The 23,626-nt window shown below is 49.2% G+C and overlaps 2 protein-coding genes across 4 annotated transcripts; both read right to left on the reverse strand.

Moving 5' to 3' along the window:
• Positions 1 to 1,001: 1,001 nt before the first annotated feature.
• On the reverse strand, positions 1,002 to 19,309 carry LCK (LCK proto-oncogene, Src family tyrosine kinase). 3 transcript variants are annotated; one of them, XM_006196930.4, is made up of 13 exons: positions 19,177 to 19,309; positions 8,710 to 8,819; positions 8,326 to 8,407; positions 8,052 to 8,142; positions 7,706 to 7,804; positions 7,460 to 7,563; positions 7,125 to 7,274; positions 6,703 to 6,855; positions 6,371 to 6,550; positions 4,359 to 4,435; positions 4,115 to 4,268; positions 3,900 to 4,031; positions 1,002 to 1,645 (listed from the first exon to the last, which is right to left on the reverse strand). In XM_006196930.4, the coding sequence occupies exons 2-13, from the start codon at positions 8,812 to 8,814 to the stop codon at positions 1,443 to 1,445; spliced, it is 1,530 nt and encodes a 509-aa protein (XP_006196992.1). In that variant the 5' UTR covers positions 8,815 to 8,819; positions 19,177 to 19,309; the 3' UTR covers positions 1,002 to 1,442. The 3 variants fall into 3 exon arrangements, with proteins under 3 accessions (XP_006196992.1, XP_031539819.1, XP_072830977.1); XM_031683959.2 differs by lacking the exon at positions 6,703 to 6,855; XM_072974876.1 differs by lacking the exon at positions 19,177 to 19,309 and having other exon boundaries at positions 8,710 to 8,822.
• Positions 19,310 to 21,338: 2,029 nt separating this feature from the next.
• Positions 21,339 to 22,698, reverse strand: FAM167B (family with sequence similarity 167 member B). Its single transcript, XM_006196928.4, has 2 exons — positions 22,271 to 22,698; positions 21,339 to 21,649 (listed from the first exon to the last, which is right to left on the reverse strand). The coding sequence occupies exons 1-2, from the start codon at positions 22,526 to 22,528 to the stop codon at positions 21,419 to 21,421; spliced, it is 489 nt and encodes a 162-aa protein (XP_006196990.1). The 5' UTR covers positions 22,529 to 22,698; the 3' UTR covers positions 21,339 to 21,418.
• Positions 22,699 to 23,626: the final 928 nt, after the last annotated feature.

Below are 23,626 nucleotides of genomic sequence, written 5' to 3' on the forward strand. Positions count from 1 at the left end.
AAGAGAAGACAAAAATCTGGAATTTTATACCAAAACCTCCCCAGATTTATAAATTGCTAACTCAGTATATTTTTAAGACAGCAGTAAGAGCCATCCTTTTAAAATGTAAGTCAGATCATGTCATGGCTCAGCACAAATCCCTGCAATGTCTCCTCAAAATGGCTCCTTCAAAGGCCACAAGGCCCCAAGCCCCATATTCCCCTCCCTTAGGACAACAGTACCTTTCTGAGCCTGCCAGCAAGCTTCTACCTCAGGCTGTTTGTTCCCTCTGCCTGACTGCTCCTCCCCGCCCCCAACACCATATGGCTCACTCCTCACCTCTGAATCCTATTGAGTCTTCAAGTCACCTCAATGAAGCCTTCCCAGACCACCCTCTTTAAAACTACAAACCTCCCCCAAACACGCCATTCCTAACTCCCCTTACCCTGCTGTTTTCCCCTGAGCACTCTAACCTTGTAGCATCCCATATCATTTACTTCTTCATGATGTTTATTGTCTATCTTCCCTTAAAGCATGTAAATTCCATTAGAGATCTTGCTTATCTACTGCATATCCTAGGAGCCCAGAATTGTGTCTGGCACACAGTAGATGTTCAATAAATATTTGTTAACTGAGTGAATTATTTCAATGTTTAAAAATATCTTGAAGGTGAATCAGAACATGTCAGAGCCCTTGAATCAGTAGCTGTAAAAAATGCTGTTGCCCTTAGATAATGGAGGAGGGGTGGTGGTCACAGGACACATCTACTCTCTAAAAGGGTCTGGGTAGGGATTACCCATATCCTTTAGGGCAGGATTTTGAAGAGGTTCAAAGAACCCATACAGCAAAGTATAGGGACCTCCTCTTGGCCCCCAACATCAGCAGGACTGGAAAAAGTTCAGATGTTCCTTCATCCCACCTTTCACCCCAATTCAGGGCATCATAGTTTCCATCTTCTGAATGCCCACTCCCCACTCCCAAGGAAGAGGAGATGGGAGTGGGGAGCAGAAAGATGTACAATCTTCACCAACACAGACATTTATTGAGCTCCTGATGTGGGCCAGGCACCAAAGAGGAGCACACAGAGGTATTAGACAAGGTCCCAGCCCTCAAGGAGCTCCTTGAGGATCAGGAGAAAGGAAAAGGGGGCAGGAGAAGCTGGTGTCAATCACGGGCCTCTCTCCTCTCTTTGGTGGTCTTGCAAATAGGGGGACCCAGAAAGGGACAGTTTGAACAAATGTCCAAGACATACATGCACAGGCCACACAGGTACAAGCACATGTGCAGAGCCCAAACAGAACCCATGAATAGGGCACAAGAAGTGTATGTGTTGCACATAGGTGGCATTCACACACAGAGTCCATATGTGCATAGGGCACATGGGTGTGACACAAAAACTGCATTTCTCCCAGCCCGGTTGGCAAGATGGGGGGAGGGCTCCAAGCCCCAGCGAGCCAGGCCTCTCAGGGCTGGGGCTGGTACTGGCCCTCTGTGGCCGTGAAGAAGTCCTCCAGCACGCTGCGCAGGTAGTCAAAGGTGGGCCGATCCTCCGGGCGCTCCTTCCAGCACAGCATCATGAGGTGGTACAACTCCTCTGGACAGTTGTCAGGTTGTACCATGCGGTAGCCTCGCTCCAGGTTCTGAATCACCTCAGGATTGGTCATCCCTAGAGGTTGATGGGAGAACTGACATCAAGGCTCCAGGCTTTGGAAGCCCACAGGCAAGGGGTGATGTTCAAAATATTTAACAACTGGTATGGTGTGAGCACCAATCCAAAGGGACCTTGGTCTTCATCAATGGTAAGGGCATACCAGCAGTATCTGCTAAAGGTCAGTTGTGCCCACCTGCAGTGTCTGCTGTGACTTAAACACTCAATAACACACACGTGTGGCTGTGAGACCTTGAGTGAGCCACCATACCTCTCTGAGCCTCAGGTTCCTCATCTGGAAAATGGGACAATAGTACCTCCTACCTCATAGAGTTGTTATGAAGATTGAATGAGACAGCGCATACGTAGCACTGAGTATAGTACCTGCAGAGGAGATGCTGCATAAAGAGTACTTGTGATTATCATGGTTTGGTGGGGAAGGATGGAGTGGTCACGGCCCAGGGTGGGAAGGGGGCCCATGGCCAGGACAGTGGGGAGGCCTCTCCAGCTTTGGGAAAAGGCATGTGAGATGCTGCATCAGGAAGCCAAATGGACCCTGGGCTCTACCAAGGCAGATTCTACATGGGGCAGAGAAGGTCCACTAGGCCCCTCCATGACCCAGATGAAACCATCTTTGGGCCAGTTCCCTCCCTTTGTGCTGGCCCCTTGGTAGGCTCCTTGCATGTGAACCCCAAGAGGAGCTGCTCTGTAGAACTGCAGGATCACAGCAGAAATAAAGCTCCCTGTTTCTGAATTACCCACATGGCCTCTGGTTTCTCTTTCAGTCTCCTGGGAGGAGGCTGACAGGCAGTCCCAGAGCCTGACCCTTAGAGGGTCCCAGCAAAACAGGAGTTTTGCTCCTATAAAGCACCAGACTGGAGAGATCTTTCCTCCCCAGGCCTTGTGCCTGGGGGGCCTCTAACTATGCATCCCTCACATCAAAACCAGGACACCGAAAGATGATAGGCTAGGGGACAACACTCATGGCTACAGTCAAGGGTACAAACCCACTGGCTACACCCAGCCTAAATATAGCCCACAGACATACTTTGGTTTGGTCCCTATAGTGTTTTTAAATAATCTGAATCATCATCAATATTTGGAAATGGGCAAACTGTCCTAAAACTCCGTGTTTTGGCTTCTCTTAAAAAGACAAAGATCTGTGTTTTGGGCCCCCGTGTCTTAATAGCAACCATCTGCTGGAGCAGATGCAAATTCAGCCAGGTCCCCATTACTCCCCGTAGTCTCCCTGACCCTGAAGCCATGTGTCAGTTGCCATTTATCATCATGCTTTCACTGCCTTTTCCCTTCAATACAAAAATTATCTAAGGGAGCAGTGACAGCCCTTTGCAGGATGACTGGAATGTGGGTCTAGCCCCAGCGCTGCCCCTGGACTCTGTGATGGGGCAAGTCCAGGGCAGCAAGGTCCTGCAGACTCTCACTTGATTCAGGTGACTTTACCTTTCTAGGAGCAAAGTTCTGTGCACACTGCGCTGGCGACATGGGAAGCTTCTGCCAGTCCCACCACTGTGCTCCATAACCTCCCTACCCTGTCTTTGTGTTCCATTTCCTTTCCCCAGAATTTCCAAGTAAGGTTCTTCCAAAAAAATTCCAACCCTGTCTTGCCTGAATTCAGAGGTAAAGGACTTTGTCCAGGAGTTAGAGGGAGGGGTGGGAGAGGGTGAGAATTAGTTGTTTACATGTCTCTCTTGCTCTTTGCACAGAAAGCTTCAGGGGGGAGGGAAGTCAGTGTTTAGTGAGTATCTGAGTCAAGCTCTTTTCCAAATAGTCTTGTTTTTCATATCATGAAACTGAGGCTCAGAGAGGTGATGTCATCTGCCCAAAGTCACTTGCCCAAAGTGATTAATAATAAAACCTAACACTCCTGAGTGCTTAGTATGGGTCAGGTACTGTTCTAACCCCACATTTTATAGCTGGGAAAACAAGGAATGATCTGATCAAAGCCAAACAGAAAGCATCAGTGGCAGATCTGGTAACAAAAAGCATGTCTTTTGCCTCCCAGGCCAGATCCTCTTCTACATACTAGGCTGCCTGTGTCAGAACTAAAGAAAAGAGCTGGGATTATTGAAGGAAGAGAGATCTGGAGAGGGAGATGGAAGCCAGCCCTGGGGGATATAGGAGTGCCACCCTTGAGGGATGGAGGAGAAGCAGCTAGAAAGTTTCAGATTCCCAGGCTGGGAAGAAGTGAGTGGAAAGATGGATTTGCTGCCCTTCCCCATCAGCCCCTTCAGTTACTGCCCTTAACCCTGACCTGGGTAAGGGATGCGGCCATGAGTGACAATCTCTGTCAGCAGGATCCCGAAAGACCACACGTCCGACTTGATGGTGAATGTCCCGTAGTTAATGGCCTCTGGTGCTGTCCACTTAATGGGAAACTTGGCCCCTGGAGGAAGGCAGAGTGAGGTCACTGGGGTCTGCTTGGCTAGACCCTGTAGACCCGAGACTTCCCTCATATCCCACACCTACCCTCTCTGGCTGTGTACTCATTGTCCTCAATCAGACGTGCTAGGCCAAAATCTGCGATCTTGCAGCTCAGGGTATCTGACACCAGGATGTTGGCTGCCCTCAAGTCACGGTGGATGTAATTTCGCTCTTCAATGAATGCCATGCCCTCTGCAATCTGCAGGCCGGGTACAGGTCAGCAATCCTGGGCCAACATCCTTATCCCACTGCCCTGCGCCCACCACCAGCCTCTCCCAGGTCTCCTTACTTGGGCTGCCATGTCCAAGAGTTTGTTGATGGTCAGCTTGATGCCTGTGGGGGTCTTGAGAAAATCCACCAGGCTTCCTGTGGGCAGAAGCAAGAGTTGCTGACCCAAGGTGCCCCAGGAGAAAGCTCCCAGACCCTTCTCCTCTGACTGGGGGTCTAGAAGCAGTGTCTTACATGTGGAAAGAAAGAGTAAGAGCTACAAATGAAGGAGTGTGTGTTCAGAGTGAGGATACCCAGGATGTGTGAACATCCCAGGGACTAGGATGCTGCACTCTTAGATGGGTCTGCAAGCTTCTTGTCACCAATGGGATAGAGCCTAAACTCCTCAGCCAGGCATACAAAGCCCTGCAAGTCCCATATTTGTAGCTTCTTCTCTTTCCTCAACTCCTGCCCCTTTCACTCTACTCACCCTAGATAATGTTGAGATTTTTCACATAAACCACTGGGTTCTCACTCCAAAGTCTCTTCATCCCATCTCTCCTAAAAATTCTACTTTTCGTACATGACTCAGCTAGACTTGTCCTCTAGAATGTCTCTCTAGATCCTACCAGGCACAATAAATTGCATCATCATCTGCCTTCCCCATAGCACGCTGGAACTTGCCCAGACTCTGGTTTTCCTAGTGTACATAACTAAAACAAGGTTTCCCTGATAGCAGGAGCCTTGTTTTATCCATCAGTGTTTCTAGCCCACAGTAAGCAGCAATAAATGTGTGCTGAATATACCAAACGGAGTATGGAAAGAGGCCTGGGGGCCTAAGAGACTACGTCTCTGGTAGCAGAGGGTGACTAGGAGAGGACCAAGGATAGGAGTGGCTGGAACGGAGCTAGTGATCACTGGCTCTTCTCAAGAGATTAAAACCCTGTGTGAAGATGACAACAACCTGAGTGTCCCCTCTATGAGTGCTGAATTAGTCACTAAAGACAAAGACCTCACCCAGAGGCAGCAAATGTTGACATATGCCGCCATTCCTCCATTGTGTCCATGGCAGATGTTGCTAATCAATCACAGCACTCACTTCCAATGAACTTCAGAATCCTTCTCAACACAGAACTTCAAGCAACTACCAAATGAAAGCGGCCCACAGGATAAAACCTATTTTTCATTTCCAGAATCCATTAGCCAATTAACAGCTTTTTTCCATTCCTAAAAGGTGGACAGATCTTATACTCCCAAAGAATCAGAACCAGATAACAAAAAACTTACTGGGCAGTTACTATATGGCAGCCACTGCTCTGCTTTATATGCCATTAACTTTCATCCCCACAAAGACCCTATAAGAAAGTTACTATTGCATTATTATCACCATTTTACAGATGAGGAAACCATGGCAGAAAGAAGTGATCAGCCCAAGGCCACACAATCCTGAAGCCAGGGTTCCAACCCAGGCAATCAGATTCTCGAGTCCTTAATGACTACTCTTATTTCTGGATAAGCCCATTTAGATTTCTGCTGTTATACTTGGGGAAACTGCACATCAGAGGTGGGACAGGGACTTGGCCTGTGTCACACAGCAAATCAGGGGCAAAGCTGGACCTAGAAATTCCTATTTACCTTCCTGGGGCTCTCATTCTGTCCAACATTGGACGAAGCGAGGGGGAGGCCCACCCAGAACTGAAAAGGAGGACTTTGGAACAGATCTGCCCTCCTAAGGCTCAGAAGCAGAAGGGAGAGAAATGGGGTTAGGGACATACTCATCTCCTGAGATCAAGCATCCTTAAATCAAGGTAGGGCTTTGAAGAAGGCAAACAGGGCTGCAGGTCAAGGAAGACTGCGGGGTGGGGGTGAATGCTCTTCTACAGCCTGCCACCTCAGGTTGGGCTCCCAGAGGGGGCTTTAATGACACACCCTCTTCAAACACCCTCTTGTCGCCCCTGGAGGTTAATCTTTAGGGGCTCAGGAAAATTCCTCCAGAAAACCTCAGGGCTGAGCCCTGCATATCTTCACCCGCTAATAGGAGCAGAGGAAACCACAGCGCCCCTCCCTGGGGCCACCTATGGCGGCGCCGCCCACCGTTCTCCATGTATTCCGTGATGATGTAGATGGGCTCCTGGGTGACCACAGCGTAGAGCCGAACCAGCCGCTGGTGCTGCAGCTGCTTCATGAGATTGGCCTCGGCCAGGAAGGCATCGGGGGACATGCTGCCCTGCTTCAGGCTCTTCACTGCCACCTTCGTGTGCCCGTTGTAGTACCCTGAGGCAAGAAGGTGTTGGGGGAGTCAGTCGGGGCCCATGGACCCAGAGCCAGGCAGCTGCCCTGAAACAGGACACTGTCGTAGGACTCTCACGATCTCAGTAGACTCCTTCCCTCCCCCCTTCTCCGCAGTCCTGGAAGGCCTCACTCACCCATCCACACCTCCCCGAACTGGCCAGCCCCCAGCCGCTCCACCAGCTTCAGCGTCTCCCTGGGAACCTCCCACTCGTCCTCCCACCAGGGCTTCTGGGGCTTCTGGGTCTGGCAGGGGCGGCTCAACCGCGTGCACAACCCGTCCGAAGAATCTGTGAGGACAAGGGAGAAGGGTAGGGCTCCCAATATCGCGGGACTCGGGGTCCCCACCCGGTCCCCACCTGAGGAAGTGTACTGGCAGAGGAGGTGGGGGGCTGTCACCTGACCCCTAGGGCTCTAGGGTACCGCACCTCACCCTTTACAGGGGGAATGAAGGAGACGGGTGGAGGTTACCCCTGAGAGGGACTTAGGGGAGGCAGGCTGATAGGGCACAGGTGAAGGAGCCTCAGGCGCACGTCTGAGGGAGTCCTGCTGGGCTCACTTGTGTAATGGCGGACCAGTTCATGCAAGCCAGGAAAAGTGATGCGAGGGGAGATGTAGAAGCCGCCTTTGTCCAGGTTACGGATCTTGTAATGTTTCACCACTTCTCCCTGGTTCTGGTCGAAGTCCCGGACAGACAGTGAAAACGACCCTGAATGGAAGAAAGGATGAAGGAACACAGCAGAGGGGGAGGGGTGGACTCCAGCGGGTCGCACCTCCCCCCACGCGCCACCCCCACCCGCATCGGGCTCTCAACCCCAGGACCTCTGGGAGCAGCAGCCCCATCCCGCGGCCCCGCCCATAGCCCCGCCCTCGAGGCCCCGCCTAGCGGCTCACCCGCGGTGCTCTCGCTCTCCCGGATCAGGAAGGAACCGTGCGTGTTCCCGGGCGCCAGGAGCTGTCTCTCCGCGTCCTTGCGGCTCAGGTTTTTGAAGAACCATCTGCGCAAGGCAGAAGCGAAGGCTTCTTTCATTTGTTGGTCCGTTCTTCCTCCATCACCCTCAAGCCTTCACCACCACCTCTCCTTTGCTCCAGGGTCCCTGGATCTACTCCCACCCATCCCTTCGACGAGTCCCTACTCACGGTTCGGGCTCCAGGCTGTTTGCTTTGGCCACGAAGTTGAAGGGGATGAAACCTTCCTGGCCTGTGGTCAGGGACTGCGCCTTCCACCACTCGCCGTTCCTGCGCGACAGCGGCAGTTAGCGTGGTCTGCTCAGTCTTGGACTAGGCAGGAAACCCTCCCTCGGGACCCCCAGTTAGGCCATGCCACCCCACCCTGCAGCTAAGCACTCCGGAGCCTCCCATTTTGTCTCATGAGCATCCACTGCAAGCCAGATCAAGGGCCGCAGGAGGGCTGCGGTACCCGGAATCCCCGCTCCCTCACACTCTACCGCTGGGCAAGGATGGGTGGCGCGACCGGGGCACTCACTGCTCCAGGATGCGTAGCTGTTCACCCTTCTCGAAGCCCAGGTCTCCATCGTGAGAGGGCTCATAGCTGTGCAGGGCGATAACCAGGTTGTCTGTAAAAACAGGGAGCGTCAGGGATAACTACTCTGGAATAGGCTGGGAGTATTAGTTCATGAGTTAAACAGGGCAGAGGAAAAGACTAAGGGAATGGAAGGACAGTTGGAGGGTAGGTGGGGAGGAGATGAAGGCCCACAGCCAAGGGTCCTTATCTTTGGGGCCTTGGTGGTTGAAGTCACCTTGCAGTGGAGAGGCTGGAGGGTTGGAGCCTTCATAAGTGACCAGTGGATCCCGCACTTCAGAGCCATTCCGGATGGGCAGCTGTAGGGGAGAGAGGGGGATGAGCAGAGACAGAGAGCAGGAGTCTGTGTCAGACCCTAGCTCCCCTCCCCACTACCCTGCTCTTCTTCACTTGAGCTTGGCCGCATCTTATCACTGAATTTGCTAGCCGCTTGCTGTGTGACCTTAGGAGACTCCCTTCCCCTCTCTGGGCTTCTTCCCATTCTGTATTGCAGAGGAGGGGGCCTCGTTATTTCAAGGACCTGTAGTGTTGGTCCATTTCTTTCTTCTGGGTTGTACACACCACCCAACTCCCTCACCAAGCCCCCTGTCTTGCCTCTTACCGTGGCCTTGACATCCAGTGGGACTATTGGGTAATGGCAGTTCTCACATACATCAATGTTTTCCATCCAATCATCTTCAAGGTTTGAGCTGCAGCTACAGCCCATGGTCCCTGGGAGAGTGGAGAGGGGGCTGAAAGGACCCCCCAAGAGCTACTTCCCCAACATCAGACATGCTAGGGCCTAGCCCTGGGAATTTCCACAAGTGCCTGAGGTGGCCAGGCCCCCAGCCCACAATCACCAGCCACAGAAATCTGAAATGTGGTCCTAACTCCCAGTAAAGTCACACATGGCCCCTCGTTGAGCCCTAGGCCCCGCCCTCCCACCTGGGCTGGGCAAACCGCCACAGGCACCTTTGTTAGTCTAGAAGCCCACTTCCTGCCTCCCCACCTCCCTCTCTCTCTGCCCATCCCCCAAGTTGGGGGACTACCTACTAGAGATCATATACACTTCGCCAAGCCCTAGGGGAGACCTAAGTTTTGATCCTCCCTACCAGAAGGGTGTGTGCGCCTCACCTCCTAACTATAATTCCCCTCTCCAGCCAAGGAAGGTAAATAAGACTCCTACTCCTGAATGTCAGCCATCGGGCCTCTGCTCCCCCAGTCTCCCACATACAGAGTCTCCTTCAGAAGCTTCTTTCTGCTGCTTCCCAGCAGAAAACCCTTCAGCAGCCCTATTGGTCATATCTTTTTATTTGTTTGCTTGCTTGAGCTGTGGAAACTTTTTGTCAGATGAAATCAAGCAGAACCCCATAGATGAAGCAGGTAAAAGTGGAGCTGTTCTGCCTGAAGCTCCTAGGAGTCCCTGCAGCACCTCCTTCCCAGGGCTGCTCCTCAGAACTGCTTGGAAAGCACTAGTCCTCAGATAAAGCTTAATTTACCATGCATTCAAGATCCTTTCATATCAACATCAAATCCACCTCCTCTGTCTATTCTGTTACACACACACAGACAGACAAACAAGCACCCCTACCCACACATTCACACAGCCTGTGTTCTGAGCTACTTCTCAAAACTTCACACTTTCCTTACAACATTCCCATGCATGTGGTTCCCCTGCCCTGGAATACTTTTGTCCACCTGTTGAACTCAAGGCTCAGCTCAAATATCACCTGTCCGATGAAGGCTTCCAAGTGCTCTTTGCTCCTACAATGTTCCACTCAGCCCACGATCATCAACTTAGACACTGAGTGCCATGATTAGACTAACTGATGTGTCAGTCCCACTGCATCTCCTACCCCCTTAATGAGATGGGGGATTCATCAAGAGCAGAAGCTGTGTTTTATTTTCCTAAATGTCCCAGCACCCAGAACTATTCTTGTTAATAATTGTTGACTAGTATGCAGAGGGTTAAAGCACAGATTCTCCACCTGCAAAATGTCTTAGAAACCACCAAGTCTAACCTCTGATTTTAGATGAGAAAACCGAGGCCAGAGCAGAAAAGGCCTGCTTAAATTCACACAATTTGGGGCCGAACAAAGCTAGAGTTGTTAATCCATGCTGGGACCAAGTGGAAGTGGGGAGCAGTGGTGGTTTTTTGGTTAACAACTTTTAAAGAAATATGTCAATTATATTTCAATTAAAAAAAGAAGAAGAAGAAGATTCAAGCACAGGCCCCAGAATCAGAGAGATCTATGCTCAAATTCTGGTTCTGATACTTATTGTGTCACTTTGCTGAAATCATTCTACCCAAGCCTCACTTTACCTTCTCTGTCAGTTGGGGACCATCACCCTTTTCTCAGAAGCTTAGATAAATGTTAGCTTAGTTTTGAGCTTAGAAAGTCTTCCATCAGTGCCCAGTCTGCCCTACCAACCCTTCCTTTGGAAGGTGGGAGAATGGGACTGGTCCATAATCCTCTTTGCTTTAAACTCATGTTTCTTAAACTGAGATACTTATAACCTTTCATGGGTACTGGAAGTCATGGGTGTGCACCTTCCCAAAGCGTGCACCTTTCCAAAGCATGCACCTTCCCAAAACTTAGTCACAGAGTTAAACAAACATAGATCTATTACAAATAGAGAAAAATATAAAATGTACAAGGAATTTTAAGCCAAATCAAGAGCCTTTCAAGGAAAAGGGTATCCATTTACTCTTCCCCCTACTGTTAGAAGCATCATGGGACACATTTGAGAAATCCTGTTCAGCCAGAGTCCCACCCATCTGTGGCTGCATATGGCTATTGATATTTTTTATTGCTAATTTTACTATGGCCAGGAACTGATTAGCAGCAGAAGCCTCCAGAAAAAAACTGATAACAACCTGGAACTAGCCTAAGATGAGCTAAGCTGTCTGATAAGGCCATGAGCATTCTGTTGTTTGTGATACTCAAATAGGCCTTGGAAAACCAAGGGTTGGTTATATTATACAGAGAACACCAACGTGGGATGAGATGTCAGCTTAGATCAGTAAGGTCCCTTCTAGGCTTGACATTCTTGGAGGCTTTGGAAAAGACTAAGAGAAAGATGAGAAAAGTTTCGAGGTGAGAAAAGAGGATGGACAGGGGTGCAGCAGTAAGTAGAGGCCGATAGAAGGGGCAGTAAGAATCTAGGCTGAAGATCATAGGGTTGGAAGCTGGTTCCTAGTCCACAGTAGGGTCACATGGGAAGGAAAAAGGAGCCACAAGGCCTTGGGTCAGGGTCCGGGAAAGCATACAGGCAGGACCTATATCCTGCATGAATCTGGGCCTCCCAGAAGGAATCTGATGTCCTTAAAGACTGGGGCCAGATAAAAAAGAATGAAATATTGCCATTTGCAGCAACATGGATGGACCTAGAAATTATCATACTAAGTGAAATAAGCTGGACAGAGAAAGATAAATTAGTATATGATATCACTTATATGTGGACTCTAAAAAAAAAATAATTCAAAGGGGAAGGTATAGCTCGAAGTGGTAGAGCACATGCTTGCATGCATGAGGTCTTGGGTTCAATCCCCAGTACCTCATCCAAGAATAAATAAATAAATCTAATTACCTCCCCACACCCGGGCGGGGGGGTGGGGGGGAGACAGGGACCAGGAGTGAGAAAAAGTCAAGCTGTGTTAAATTAATCTGAAAAGAACTTGGTAACTCTGCTGGGTATGTGACCACTAGTGTTTCCTCTGTGACTTGTTTTGTGCTCCTAGAGTCTTCCAGCTGCAGATAGAAGGCCCTGCCCCCTCCCAAAAGTGTGAGCTTTAGAGTATAGGGCCGGGCAGCAATCAGAAGACCCCAGGACCCTAGAGGTTATTTTGGTGAGTGGCTTCCAGCCACTGGGAGCTACATGCTCCTATGAGGCCCCAGGATAATGTTGAAGGCCTGCAGTTTATTTCAATATTTTAAAAATCTGAAGGGAAATGGTACTATGATTTGTTCCTTAGTTTGACAACTTGGATTACTGTTTCTTCAATGCATACTTAGTTAAGTCTCTGATTAAAATGTGAACTAGAAAACAAGAAAATTAGTACCTACGTGAGGTAGTTTAATAAGCAAAAACTTCAAAATCATGAGATCCATGGTGGGAGGGGAGGAAGTACAACAAGGGAAAGGCGAAGGAGTCTCTGGAGGGAAGAGTTTAGAAGCACTAGTGTAATTCACCAGCCTCGCTTTAAAAATGGAGAAACTGGTGGATCAGAGAAGTTGAGTGATTTTCCCCATAGCACATGAGGGGCCTTGGCAGAGGTGAAACTCAAATCAGGCTTCTACCTCCTTTATCAAGGTACTCTCCTCTGTTGTTCACTTCCTGGAAAGTCTAAAGAGGGTAGGGAATCCTGAGAGGTCATGGAGAAAAATAGACCAGGAAGGAGGTTTGATCATTGTGCGGTTAAGAAAGGCCTTTTTCTTTAAGACAGTTCTCCCTCTACCTAGAATGTGTGTTTGTGAATATACATTTACTGGACTGGTGAATACAAGTGTCCGTGCATATGGAGGTGTATGAATCAGTGAGCATTGTGCTTATGTGTTCACACCCACGGGTGTGTAAGAGTCTGTGTGTGCAGATGGATGTATAACAGAACAGGGTATGTATAATTTGTGCCTGTCCCTATATAATTGTGTTGTCTTATATGCATGTATTTATTTATACAAAATGTGGGTCCCATCTTAGTCTTAGTTTGACAAAGATTGCTGGGTAGCCAAAATGATCAAACCAAGTTAAAAAATGAGGTCAGCAAAAAGAAAATCAAAATTAAAGCTTAATATAAATTTCTCATCAGAAGGAAGGAAGGAAGGAAGGAAGGAAGGATGGGAGGAAAGGGGAATAGATCCACAGAATCCCCAGGGCTCTTAAGACCAGCAACAAGGGCAGATTCTGGGGTGAATGAAACAGGACATTCTCTTCTCCCAGCTCAGGAATTCAAGGTCAATAGAAGGAATTTTGTAGGTTCCAGATCTCCTCTGACTAGAGTCTGTAATGTTTTCTGTCAAACTCAAGGTCTGTCCATGGTCCACAGAGCACTTTGTACTGGTTATAAAGGGCCACTTCCCTGTGGTTTCAAACAGAGAGTGGAATGAGGACTAGATTTCAGTTCCTACCCCTTCTTGTCCATTAGCACAGTGCCCAACACACATAGTGGTCCTGCTCACGCTGTAGAATTGATCAAAATTTCCAGGCTGCGTGAAGCTTCTGGACTAGATTTTCTGATTCCAGGGTTGTTTAGGAATCATATCTCAGTGAGTTCTATTCTTGCCAACTTGTTCACTTTTATTGATTCCATAGACATGATCTTGCCTGGCTGGGCCTAGAAGGTGTTTTGTCTCCTTAAAAAAAAATATCCAACACATTTCCTCCCCTAAACTGTAAACCTATTCATTTGTTAAACATTCTATCCAAAATGTGTGCCAGCTTCTTGCCTGGTTTTCTCTGGCTAATGCTTCATGTTAAAAGTAGGCAAGGTAGGGAAGGTATATCTCAGTGGTAGAGTGTGAGGTCCTGGGTTCAATCCCCAGTACCTCCACTAAGAAATAAACGTAATTACTTGTTGGCATTGTACAGAAATTAACAGCCATATTGGTCTAGAAGCATTAAACATAATTTTTTGCGTTTGTATAAGAGTAACACACTGTATTGAATATATAAATTCTTACCTACATGGGTTTGATTACAGAAACTAATAAAGTATTCTCTAAATAATGAAAAAAAGAAATAAACCTAATTACTTAATAAATAAACCTAATTACCTCCCCTAAAACAATAACAACAAACAAACAAGCAAAAGAATTGCAAAAAAAAGAAACTAAATTTAAAAAAAAAGCAGGCAGGCTATTCCACTGCAGACCACTGTTGTACTCTGGGCCACCTTGTGGCAAAATCTGTCAGGAATAATTTAAAATATTTTCTTGGTTTTTTTCCTTTGGCCAAGATTTGGTTATTGGCAAAATTGCATACTTTCGGGAGGAGGGTATAGCTCAGTGGTAGACTGCGCACTTAGCATGCACCAGGTCCTAGGCTCAACCCCTAGTATCTCCATTAAATAAATAAATAAGTAAACTGAATCACCTCCCTGACCAAAAAAAAAAAAACTGCGTATGTTCAATGAAGAGACTGGGCTGTGGATGCCCACACAGCCCTCATCATGGTTCTCAATAATCAGGGTTGACAGGCATGGTAAATAATTTCTTGTGGGTACAACAAGGATGTGTCCTTTTTCATGTTTTCCCTCTTTGATATAATACCATCTTTGAATGAACCCCGTGAGTTCACAGAGTTCACAAAAACAAAACGGGGGGGAGGGTATAGCTCAAGTGGTAAAGCCCATGTTTAGCATACATGAGGTCCTGGGTTCAATCCCCAGTACTTCCATCAAAAAACTAAATAAATAGAAGAACCTAATTACCTCCTCCCTGCAATAAATAAATAATTTTTAAAAAATTTAAAAAAAGAAAAAGAATATTTAAAAAACAAAAACAAAACAGAAAGATAAGCCTTCCCTTGCATGCAAACAAGGTGGATTTATTCTCACAAGTTGGGAGCAGCTTGGACCTAGACCTGATTCTAATAGATAATTATTGCCATAAACAAGGACTGTAGAACAATCATTCTAAAGATGATATTTTTGGTAAAGGCCCTCCAACTAGGAACTTGTACGTCCCTAGTAATTCCTTTTATTGGGTCCCCTTCCTCATGTACCTCTGTATGTATTTTGCATCAAGGGGGTTTTATCAGGACTAGTTTGGCAATCCAGACCACTTTATTAAAGTTTCTGAGAGTCTGCAGGGCAGGGAGTTTTCAGGTCACCATGTCCATGTCAGAGTGACCCAAGTTCATTCCCAAGGCCTCTTAGTCACTCACTGGCAGAGGGCGTTTGGGCAGGTTACTACACCTTTCTGAGCCTCCCTCAGTTCCTTTATCTTCAAAAAAAGGACCTGCATCTAAGATTACTGTAAGCATTATACATGATATCTAGATGATCTTATATAATAAAGTACTTTACGTGGTGCTTGGTACAGAGTAAGCCCTAAAAAATGAGAAGATAGTTATTTGAGGCTAGCATGGGCATTTCATTACCCCAGCCCGAAGCATTTTCAATTTCCTTTCTGATTTTTGGCACTTCTACAGACCACTTTTTCACCTTTAATATATTTACCTCAAATGGAAACTACCAAAAATGGAAAACCAGTACCACCAGCCATAAATAGAAATCAGTATATATTAAAATAAACACATACTATAATACATACATTCACATTTGTAAATGTTCATTCATTACCCCCCTAAAATCACTCACCCGCATCAATGGTGAGTGGGCCATGTTTGGGAAAATGTACTGCAACACAAGCTTTGGGCTTAGGCCTCTACTGGTGAATTGGAGGAGGCACAGTTTTCTTACTTAGCCAACCTATCAACCAAAATTTAATGGCTCTGCCTTATGTGTCAGGCTCTGACCTAGAGCTGGGAACACAGAGGTGAGCTGACAGAGAGGTCCCTGTGCACTTGGCCCTGCCCTCTGTGACAGAGGTGGGTGCCCCTCTTGCGGGCCAGTCCATTTTCACAGGAGGCATTCAGGCCCGTCCTCAACTTGCTGATCTGTAATGTCTGTGACTCCCGACAACACTGACAACGCAAAACAGCAATACTTGCCAGGAAACAGCATCTCAAAATCACCACCATCACCCATTAAACCAAGTTAACGACATTTAGCTAAAACCATTGAAGAAGATGAGGTAGATCTCCATGCATTGATGTGGAAATAGGTCCCAGACATAACACGGCAAGCAAGTTACAGAACAGAATGTAGAGTATAAGCCTATTTGCATTTAAAGATGTATATATAGGGGATTCTTTTAAGCCAGGCTCTGTTCTAAGCCTTTATTTGCATGACTTCATGTAATTCTCATAATAATCCTATGAAGTAAGTACTATTAATAGCCCCATTTTACAGATGCAAAAACGGAGGCTAAAATGGGGCAAAACAATTTGTCTGAGGCCTCATAACAAATAAGTCTTTGGAGTGGCGAATCAAACCCCATTCTACCTGCCTCAAGAGACTAGGCTCTTAACCAATACGCTTTTCAGCAGCCACACACACAGAGGAAAATCTGTCAGGATGCACACCAAACTGTTCACAATGAGCATATCTCAAGAGTGAGACTGGAAGAAGCCGCATTTCTTATATTTTTTTAAGTTTAATTTTCTTTCTTTTCTTTCTTTCTTTTTAAAGTTTAATTTTCTTTAAATTGAATATAGTTGATTTACAATGTTGTGTTAGTTTCCTGTGTCTCTTATATTTCTTTAAATGCCCCAGTACTGTTTGAATTTTTAAAAACAGCCACATGCTAATTTTGTAATTGAAAAACAAACAAACAAAAAAACAACAAAACCACCAACACAGGAACTCCACCAAGAAATAAAATCACCTGAGAAAGATCAACCATACAGCTTGCCCTTCCACTCTTCTCCTTGTCTCAAGACGTGCAGACATGGGATATGGGTACAGGGGAAAAGATTCTGTGATGACAGAAGTCTGGGAAACACTGAACCAGTTAGAAACAATCAAGCAGGGAGACTTTCTCTGGGGAGACTCTTAGAGCTTCAATAAGCTAACGTTGATCACGAAGTAAATATGGGACACTCCGCAGCTGAGGCCATGTTAATTTGGCCCCAGAACCATTTCCTTTCCAGGTGCCTCATGGGCCTAGCATTCTTTAAAACACGCATCGGAAATGCCACTTAAGAGACTTTAAAAGCAAGTCTGTATTTGGTTGGTAGAGGCCACGTCCCTGGATGGTATCTTTGTCCCACCTGCCCCCGTCCTACCTACGTACCCAGCTACCCTCAGCATTGCTTTCAATGAATTGAGCTTGGTCTTGAAGCCATCAGCATGGGTGTGTGTATGGTTTTGTAGGATCCAGTGTGTGATGTATGTGCAGTCCCTGCTTCTGCCTCTGAATGTACATGTACACATACATTTTCCAATGATGATATAAATGTTATTCGGGCTAGAGAGGGAGGGTGCCCGTTGTGTGTATATGTGTGTGTGTGTGTGTGTGTGTGTGTGAAGCTGTGTATGGGACCCTCGTCTAAGGTGGATCCTGTGGCTCAGCCTAGAATTCTCACACCTACTATACACAGGAAATAAGTTCATTTGCAAAGCCACACCACAAGTGTGAGGGAATGGGCTGCTCACTGGTCTGCCAAGGTGCTGAGTAGGAGTAATTCTGGGTGTGGACAGCACCCCCCTACCCCTTGGTGCACAATTTGCAAGAGAAGGTGGGGTGTTGACCTCCATTAAGCACCTACTATGTGTCAGGTACTATCCAGGGCACACCGCAGCCATTATTTTCTCTTTGATTCCCCACAAGCACTCTGTAAGGGAGGGATTTACTATTGTCTCTTTACCAATAAGTAAACTGTAGTTCAGAGCGGTGAAGCCACTTGTTCAAGGAAATGGCAGAACTGGGACTGTGCCCGGTCGGACTCCGAAACGCACATCCCTTGCACTACACCAAACCCGCCGGCTCTCTTGCGTTTGGTCTTGCTCTGCGGTTGGGGTCTCTGTCCTCATGGGACCCAAGGAACAGAACCCAGGGACAGTGACCTTGGTTTCATGTCCTAGGTACTTTGCAAAATAGGCCTTTGTCCTTCTCAGAACTGCCTTGACTCTTCCAGGAAGCCTTTTCTCGTCCTCTGAACCCTCGCCTGTTCTCTTGCCCTATCACTTGGGACTTTTTCCTTTTGAGAAGAACCTCTGTCCCTGAGCCCCGAGGGCAAGGGACAGTGAATTATCTATCAGCACAGGTTGGATGTAGGAGACTGCTTAGGCCCATCCAGGGTCTGGATGAGCCCTCTTGACATGTAGGGAGAGTCAGCATGTTTTCCCAGACCCCGAAAGAGTCTGTAGGCCTTGGAGCTGGGGACAAAAGAAAGGCTGGGACATGCTGACTCGGTGGAAACTATGTGTCAAGAAAAACTCCAGTGGTGGATGGTGAGGCAGGGGAAACCTGGAAAGTCTGGCTCAGGTGGGGACTTACCCTGTAAACTGCAGGCCGAGAGCTAGAAAGTGAGGGGGTGGACAGGGAGGTGACTCGGCCTCCCTGGGCCTCTACCTTCCTGGGGTTTGAAGCAGAAATCAGCAGAACCCATTGGCCCTACACATGCAGTGGCAGTGGGGGGTGGGGGACTGGAGCGGGAGGGAGCAAAGGGAAGAGGGGAGGACATCCTGCGGACACAAGGCAGGGGCAGGAGTGGCAATTTTCCAGATGGAAGTCCTTGCCCAGGGCCAACTGCATCCCTGTCCAGGATGAAAATAGCCCTTCCTCTTCCCTTCACCCATCATTCTCTCAACCTCCCCCATAACTTCCCAGAGTCCTGTCAGATACTTCCACACTGGAGGCCCCATCCCAGATGATAAATATCCCCTCACATGTCCATCCGTTCCCAACAGAAGATGCCTCCCTCTCTCAAGCAATGCTGGTACTGATTCTAAAATCACTTCTCATGTGTCTATCCGTATGCTCCGGGTTTCTCCTCTCTCCCTGTCCCTCAGGAGATCTTGTCACCGGGGTCTGCCCCAGCAACCAGAAGGATACTTGGGACCCCTGACTCAAGGTTGTCCATCACCCAGCTCCATGAGGGATCATACCCCAGGCCATCACCTCTCCCGGGGACTGTGGAGAGGGAGTGCTTTGCCCAGTCTAGACCTCAGGAGGCTGATCCATCACGGGGTGAGGGACTGGGTTTAGGGATTTCTGAAGGCCTTTTCAGTACCTGTCAGTCCAGATCACCAAGAAAAATGCTCCCAGTGAGATGGGGACTGATGGCGGGCAGTGTGGCAGACACGAGAGGGAACAAGTACCCAGGTAAAAAGGTAATCTGGATGTTCTGCCTGCTACCACCTGACCTCCAGCCAGGTTATTCTGTCCCCCCAGCCTGATGGGCTGCTGCATACCCAGGGAGCCTGGCTCCATGCCCAGCTGTAGCCCTCTGCTCTCAGGCCCCCTAGGCAGACTCTAGGCCCTTACCGCAGCTCCTGGTCCCTGTTCCCAGTATTTCTTACCTGCCCAGCACAGGAGCCCTCTGGCCCCATTCACATGGTCTTCCTGGCCTAGCCTGGCTGCCCAGACACAGTTTCAGCTCCCCTCAGCGTCGTAGCCACCGCCTGTCTCCTCGCACCCACGTCCCACCCTGACTTCCTGCCTCCTCCTGAGGGCTCCGCAGCCAACCGGGCCCCAGCAGCCCAACCACAAGCCTCTAGCACCCAAAGCTTCCTGCTGCTATAGCCCCTGGCCTCTCAGCCCTTGGGCATCCTATACATCTCCAATCCAGGCCCTCCTCCCCCTGAGGGTGGCACTTGGAGGTGAAGGGAGGGTATTTGATGGAACCTTCCTCCTGCCCTCTAGGGCGCACCTGGACAAGAAATTCAAGGGGCAGCCTTTAAACTCCAATGAACAGGAGACAGACAAGCACTCAGCTTTCTGTGAAAGGCAAGTAGCACCACCACCATAGTCACAGTCTGAGAGATGAGTGACCCTTTCATTACAGTCAGAGGGCAGAAGTAACATCACCACAGAGTCAGAGGAGAGGACAACATCCCTGTGAAATTGTTGGAGAGCAGACACCGTGTTACAGTCAGACAGATACCAGGCTACCACTGTTGCCAGTCTCGGCAGCCGAACACCAGCCGAGTCATCTCAGGACACAGGATAATAGTTTTATTACGTGCAGAGGGTAGGCTAACATCCCTTTCACAGACAGAACACCTCTTACAGTCAGAAAGCCCGATGACAGGCTGTTTGAGGGAGCAGGCAGGACAACCCTGTGTCTTTAAGAGAGCAGAGTAAGAGCCTCTGATGTAGGCAGTGAGCAGGACAGCACCCACTAATTATGGTTGGAGAGAAGGGCAATCCTTCTAACCCAGGTAGAGGCCAGGCCGCAGCCCTGTCAGAGGAACAGGGCCTGGCACCACCTCCTGCAACAGGTGGAAGACAGAACAAACACTCCCGCCCAGGCACCCAGGTGCAGGCGGCAGCCTGGTAGCACTTTCTGTTATGGGAAGGAGGCAGGAGGCAGGAGGCAGGAGCCTTGACACAGGCAGCAAGTAGGCCAACAATCTCCCTTACCCCCAGGACCCTGCTGAGGGTAGCACCCATCGTAGGCTGAGGGACAGGTCACCACTGTTATGAGGAACTCTAGGTGGCCTCTATTAGGCACAAGAACTGGGCCTTGACCCCACCCAGAGGAAAACATACATGTGTTTCCACCCCTTGAGCCTGCACTAAGTTAGCGGGTTGGGGGAAGGGAGCCCACAGAGCATTGTTGGGGTTTGTGAGGTAGAAGCCTATGCTGTGTTCACCTCAGCTGCAGAGAGAAGGGGGAGACAGGAAATGGGTGGGGGGAAGAGGAAGCCTGAGTTGGAAAGTCAGACAAAGCGGGTAACACAGAAACAAAAGCTGAGAAATACAAAGTTTGAAAAAAAAAAAAAAAACTACAGAATGACACAGAGCTCAGAGTCCCAGCAGCAGGCCCCAGCTCCCCTTGCTCTGAACCTGAGCACCTCCCAGCCCATCTCTGGGCCTCAGCACCACAGCAACAATACCACTGGGGACAGTAATCATACTCAGTAGAAAGTTCACATTTATTGAGGGCTTACTGTGCATTATCTCACTTAAGATATATCAAACTACTGGGGAGTGAGAATTAGCATTTCCATTTTAGAGGTAAAGAAACAGATGCAGGGGTTAAGGGAACCCCTCAAGTTCCAATAGAAACAAATGGTGATGTCGGCATTGAACCCAGGTCTATCAGTTCCTGCATTCTTCAGCTGCCCATTTAGCCAAGTCTCCTTCCGGAGGGGTGATTTAGATTTTAAGTTCTTTTTCAGTTCTGATCTTGGTAAGGTGAAGAGAGAGAGATGGCGCTGTGGGAGAGTTGGTGATCCATTAGTCTATCTCCCTCCCCAAGGCCAGCATTCTCTCCTGCAGTGGAATCCTTGGTCCCTTCAACATGCAACATACAGCGACCTTGGGACTAAATAAATGAGTGCAGAGTCCTTGATAGGAAGCAGGGCGTTTATTGGGGGAGCCTGGGAGTCTGTGAGCTCCTCCCCTTCCTCCTAGCTGCATTACCCTCCATCTAGGGCAGCAAGGGCAACAGGATGCTGGGGCTTTATGCTCCCAGAGGGCTGCCTGTGCCCCCACCCCTCCCCCACCCCTCCCCAGGTGCTGGCTCCTCTGGGCACCCCTCCCTTCCTCCTTCCCAGGTGGGCTTCTTCCCAGATGGGCTGGGGTAGCGGGTGCCCCTCAGCAGAGGGTGAAGCGCCGGGAGCTGATGTTCATGCGCGTGAGGCCCAGGTGCCGCAGCGGCGGGGCGAGGGCCATGCCGGCCCCGGGTTCCAGCTCCAGCTCCAGCTCGGCCTCGTTCAGCAGCTCTTGGTGCAGGTGACAGGCTTGGTCCACCTTCAGCCGGTGCAGCTGGGCCCGCAGCCGTAGCAGCTGCCCTGCCAGCTGTCGGTCCTGTGCCTGCATCTCCCGCTGCGGCCGAAAGGGGGCGTGATCCCGCTGGATCTCCATTCTTCCCTTCCGCTCTACACCCTGGGTCTCTGCTCTGGCTGTGTCCTCCCCACCCCCTCGTTCCTCTGCCATCTCTCAAATCTTGCTCTAAACCCTAGATAAGGAACCATTTTTGCACAAATACAGGTGCCTGTAGCCCAATCCTAGATCAACTAAGTGGAATCTCCAGTTTGGAGGCTGGATATCTTTACATTTGCACATACTGGGTTAAGAGCCATCTGTGCAACACTTGCCTCTGTCTACAGCTGGTCAGTGACTCCTTTGTATCTTTGAGGTATAACAATTCCCAGAGTATGGGAAGCCATGCCTTTGCCACCTGTAACTGGTGGCCCCCCAAGGGCAGGGCTCTATCCCCTGAGTCACAGAAGCACAAGGTCAGTAGATTGAGTGGACTCCTTCTAGCAAGGCTCCCTGAATAAAACACTTGGCAAGTCCATTCCTGGTTCTTCAGCCCTGGGACAAAGCCAAAGGGGTGGGGGGCAGTTGCTGGAGGTGGCATCCCCTCCCACACCGGGGGTCTTGGGCCCTAAGGAGGACTGGCCCTCAGGCCCTCTGCCAGGCCACCCACCCCACCAGACTCACCAGCTCCCGACGGAGCCACTCAAGGGCAGAGTCGATTGAGTCGAAACCGCAGATGGCCCCGGGTCCCCCCGGCCCAGGTCTGGCTTGGGACCTGCGCCAGGCCTGGCTCTGGACTCGGGCTGTCCACTCCAGGTATGAAGGCCGCCGAGTCTGCAGCTGCAGCTTGGCAGTCAGTGCCTTTACAGAGTCCAGGCTCTCTTGTTCCTCATCCTCCTCTTCTTCGCCTACTGCCTGGAATTTCAGTGGCCCCAGGGCCATGGTTTGGGGTGAATGATAGGGCAAGGCTGGCAATATTGCCCAGGAAGAGGTGGCAGAAACTGAAGGTGGAAGAAATGTGCCAGGGAGTGCGCAATGGTGAGTGCTCAAGGTGGGTCAGGGAGGTTTGAGTGTGTCAGGGTGGGTAAGTAGATGGGTATGGGAGGCTAAGTATGCAAGGGCTGGGATTTTCCTGGACTGCTGACCCAGGGGCCACGTGATGCCCATCCGGGTTGGGGGCAGGAGGAGCTCTGCTCCTCTGGCCCCTTGGATGAATTTTATTGTCTTTGACCAGAAGGAGACACCCAGTTCCCAGAAAGGAAGTTGCTCCAGGATAAGAAAAGCATCATTCACACCAGAGTGTTGGCCCTCTTCCCAAGACTCAAGTTAAGGGAGCTGGGAGAGGATAGAGCTGCCCCCTGTCCTCACTTATGACCCTAGCTCTTGCTCTTCAGCAAAGAGTGTCCAGATCCCTGGCACAGGAGTCAGGAGACTGGGTTCTGGCACTGGCTCTGTGGGACCTTGGACAAGTCACTGGCTCTCTGTTAGGACAGATCAATGATTTCAAGCTACACAGCTAAAGAACTTTAGGTTTCCCTGGGAATCCTTCAAGGACTGTGTGCGAGGTAAGAGCAAAGCTGTGGATAGGCTCCTAGACCTCTCTCCCCCTTCCCCATCTCAGGGCTTCAACCAGAGCAGTTCCCTTTTTCAAACCTTGTATTGAAATAGAACACACCCACAGAAAAATTCACGTATCATAAATACATGGCTTGATGAATTCTCCTATGTAAGCAGCACCCAGATCAAGCAACTGAGTATTACCAGCATCCAGGAAGTCTCCTTTTGTGCTTCTGGCCTATCACAACTCTCCTAATGTAATGTAACCACGCAAAGGGCTCACTCCTGTGCCTGTAGTCCAAAAAGCCAAGCTTTGACAGGGTGTTTGCAGTAAAGTAAGGGTTTATTGCAGGGGGCCAAGCGTGGGAGTGGGAGACAAGCCTCAGATCCAGTCCAACTTGGTCTTTGCGTTGTTTTTTGTTTGTTTGTTTCTTTTTTAAAGACGAAGAACAAAGAGGCTGGGATTACTCACCATCTTGTGAC

The sequence above is a fragment of the Vicugna pacos genome, chromosome 13 (assembly GCF_048564905.1).
Source record: "Vicugna pacos chromosome 13, VicPac4, whole genome shotgun sequence".
Classification (NCBI taxonomy): Eukaryota; Metazoa; Chordata; class Mammalia; order Artiodactyla; family Camelidae; genus Vicugna; species Vicugna pacos.

What these genes read in the sequence shown, in the direction of transcription:
- LCK (XM_006196930.4), bottom strand. Translation starts at nt 8,814, where the DNA reads ATGGGCTGTAGCTGCAGCTCAAACCTTGAAGATGATTGGATGGAAAAC. An exon ending in CACTGGATGTCAAGGCCACG is followed by an intron (nt 8,408 to 8,709) that starts GTAAGAGGCAAG and finishes TCTCCCCTACAG; the next exon opens with CTGCCCATCCGGAATGGCTC. An exon ending in TCTTGGACATGGCAGCCCAA is followed by an intron (nt 4,269 to 4,358) that starts GTAAGGAGACCT and finishes CCCGGCCTGCAG; the next exon opens with ATTGCAGAGGGCATGGCATT.
- FAM167B (XM_006196928.4), bottom strand. Translation starts at nt 22,528, where the DNA reads ATGGCCCTGGGGCCACTGAAATTCCAGGCAGTAGGCGAAGAAGAGGAG. An exon ending in AGTGGCTCCGTCGGGAGCTG is followed by an intron (nt 21,650 to 22,270) that starts GTGAGTCTGGTG and finishes TTTCGGCCGCAG; the next exon opens with CGGGAGATGCAGGCACAGGA.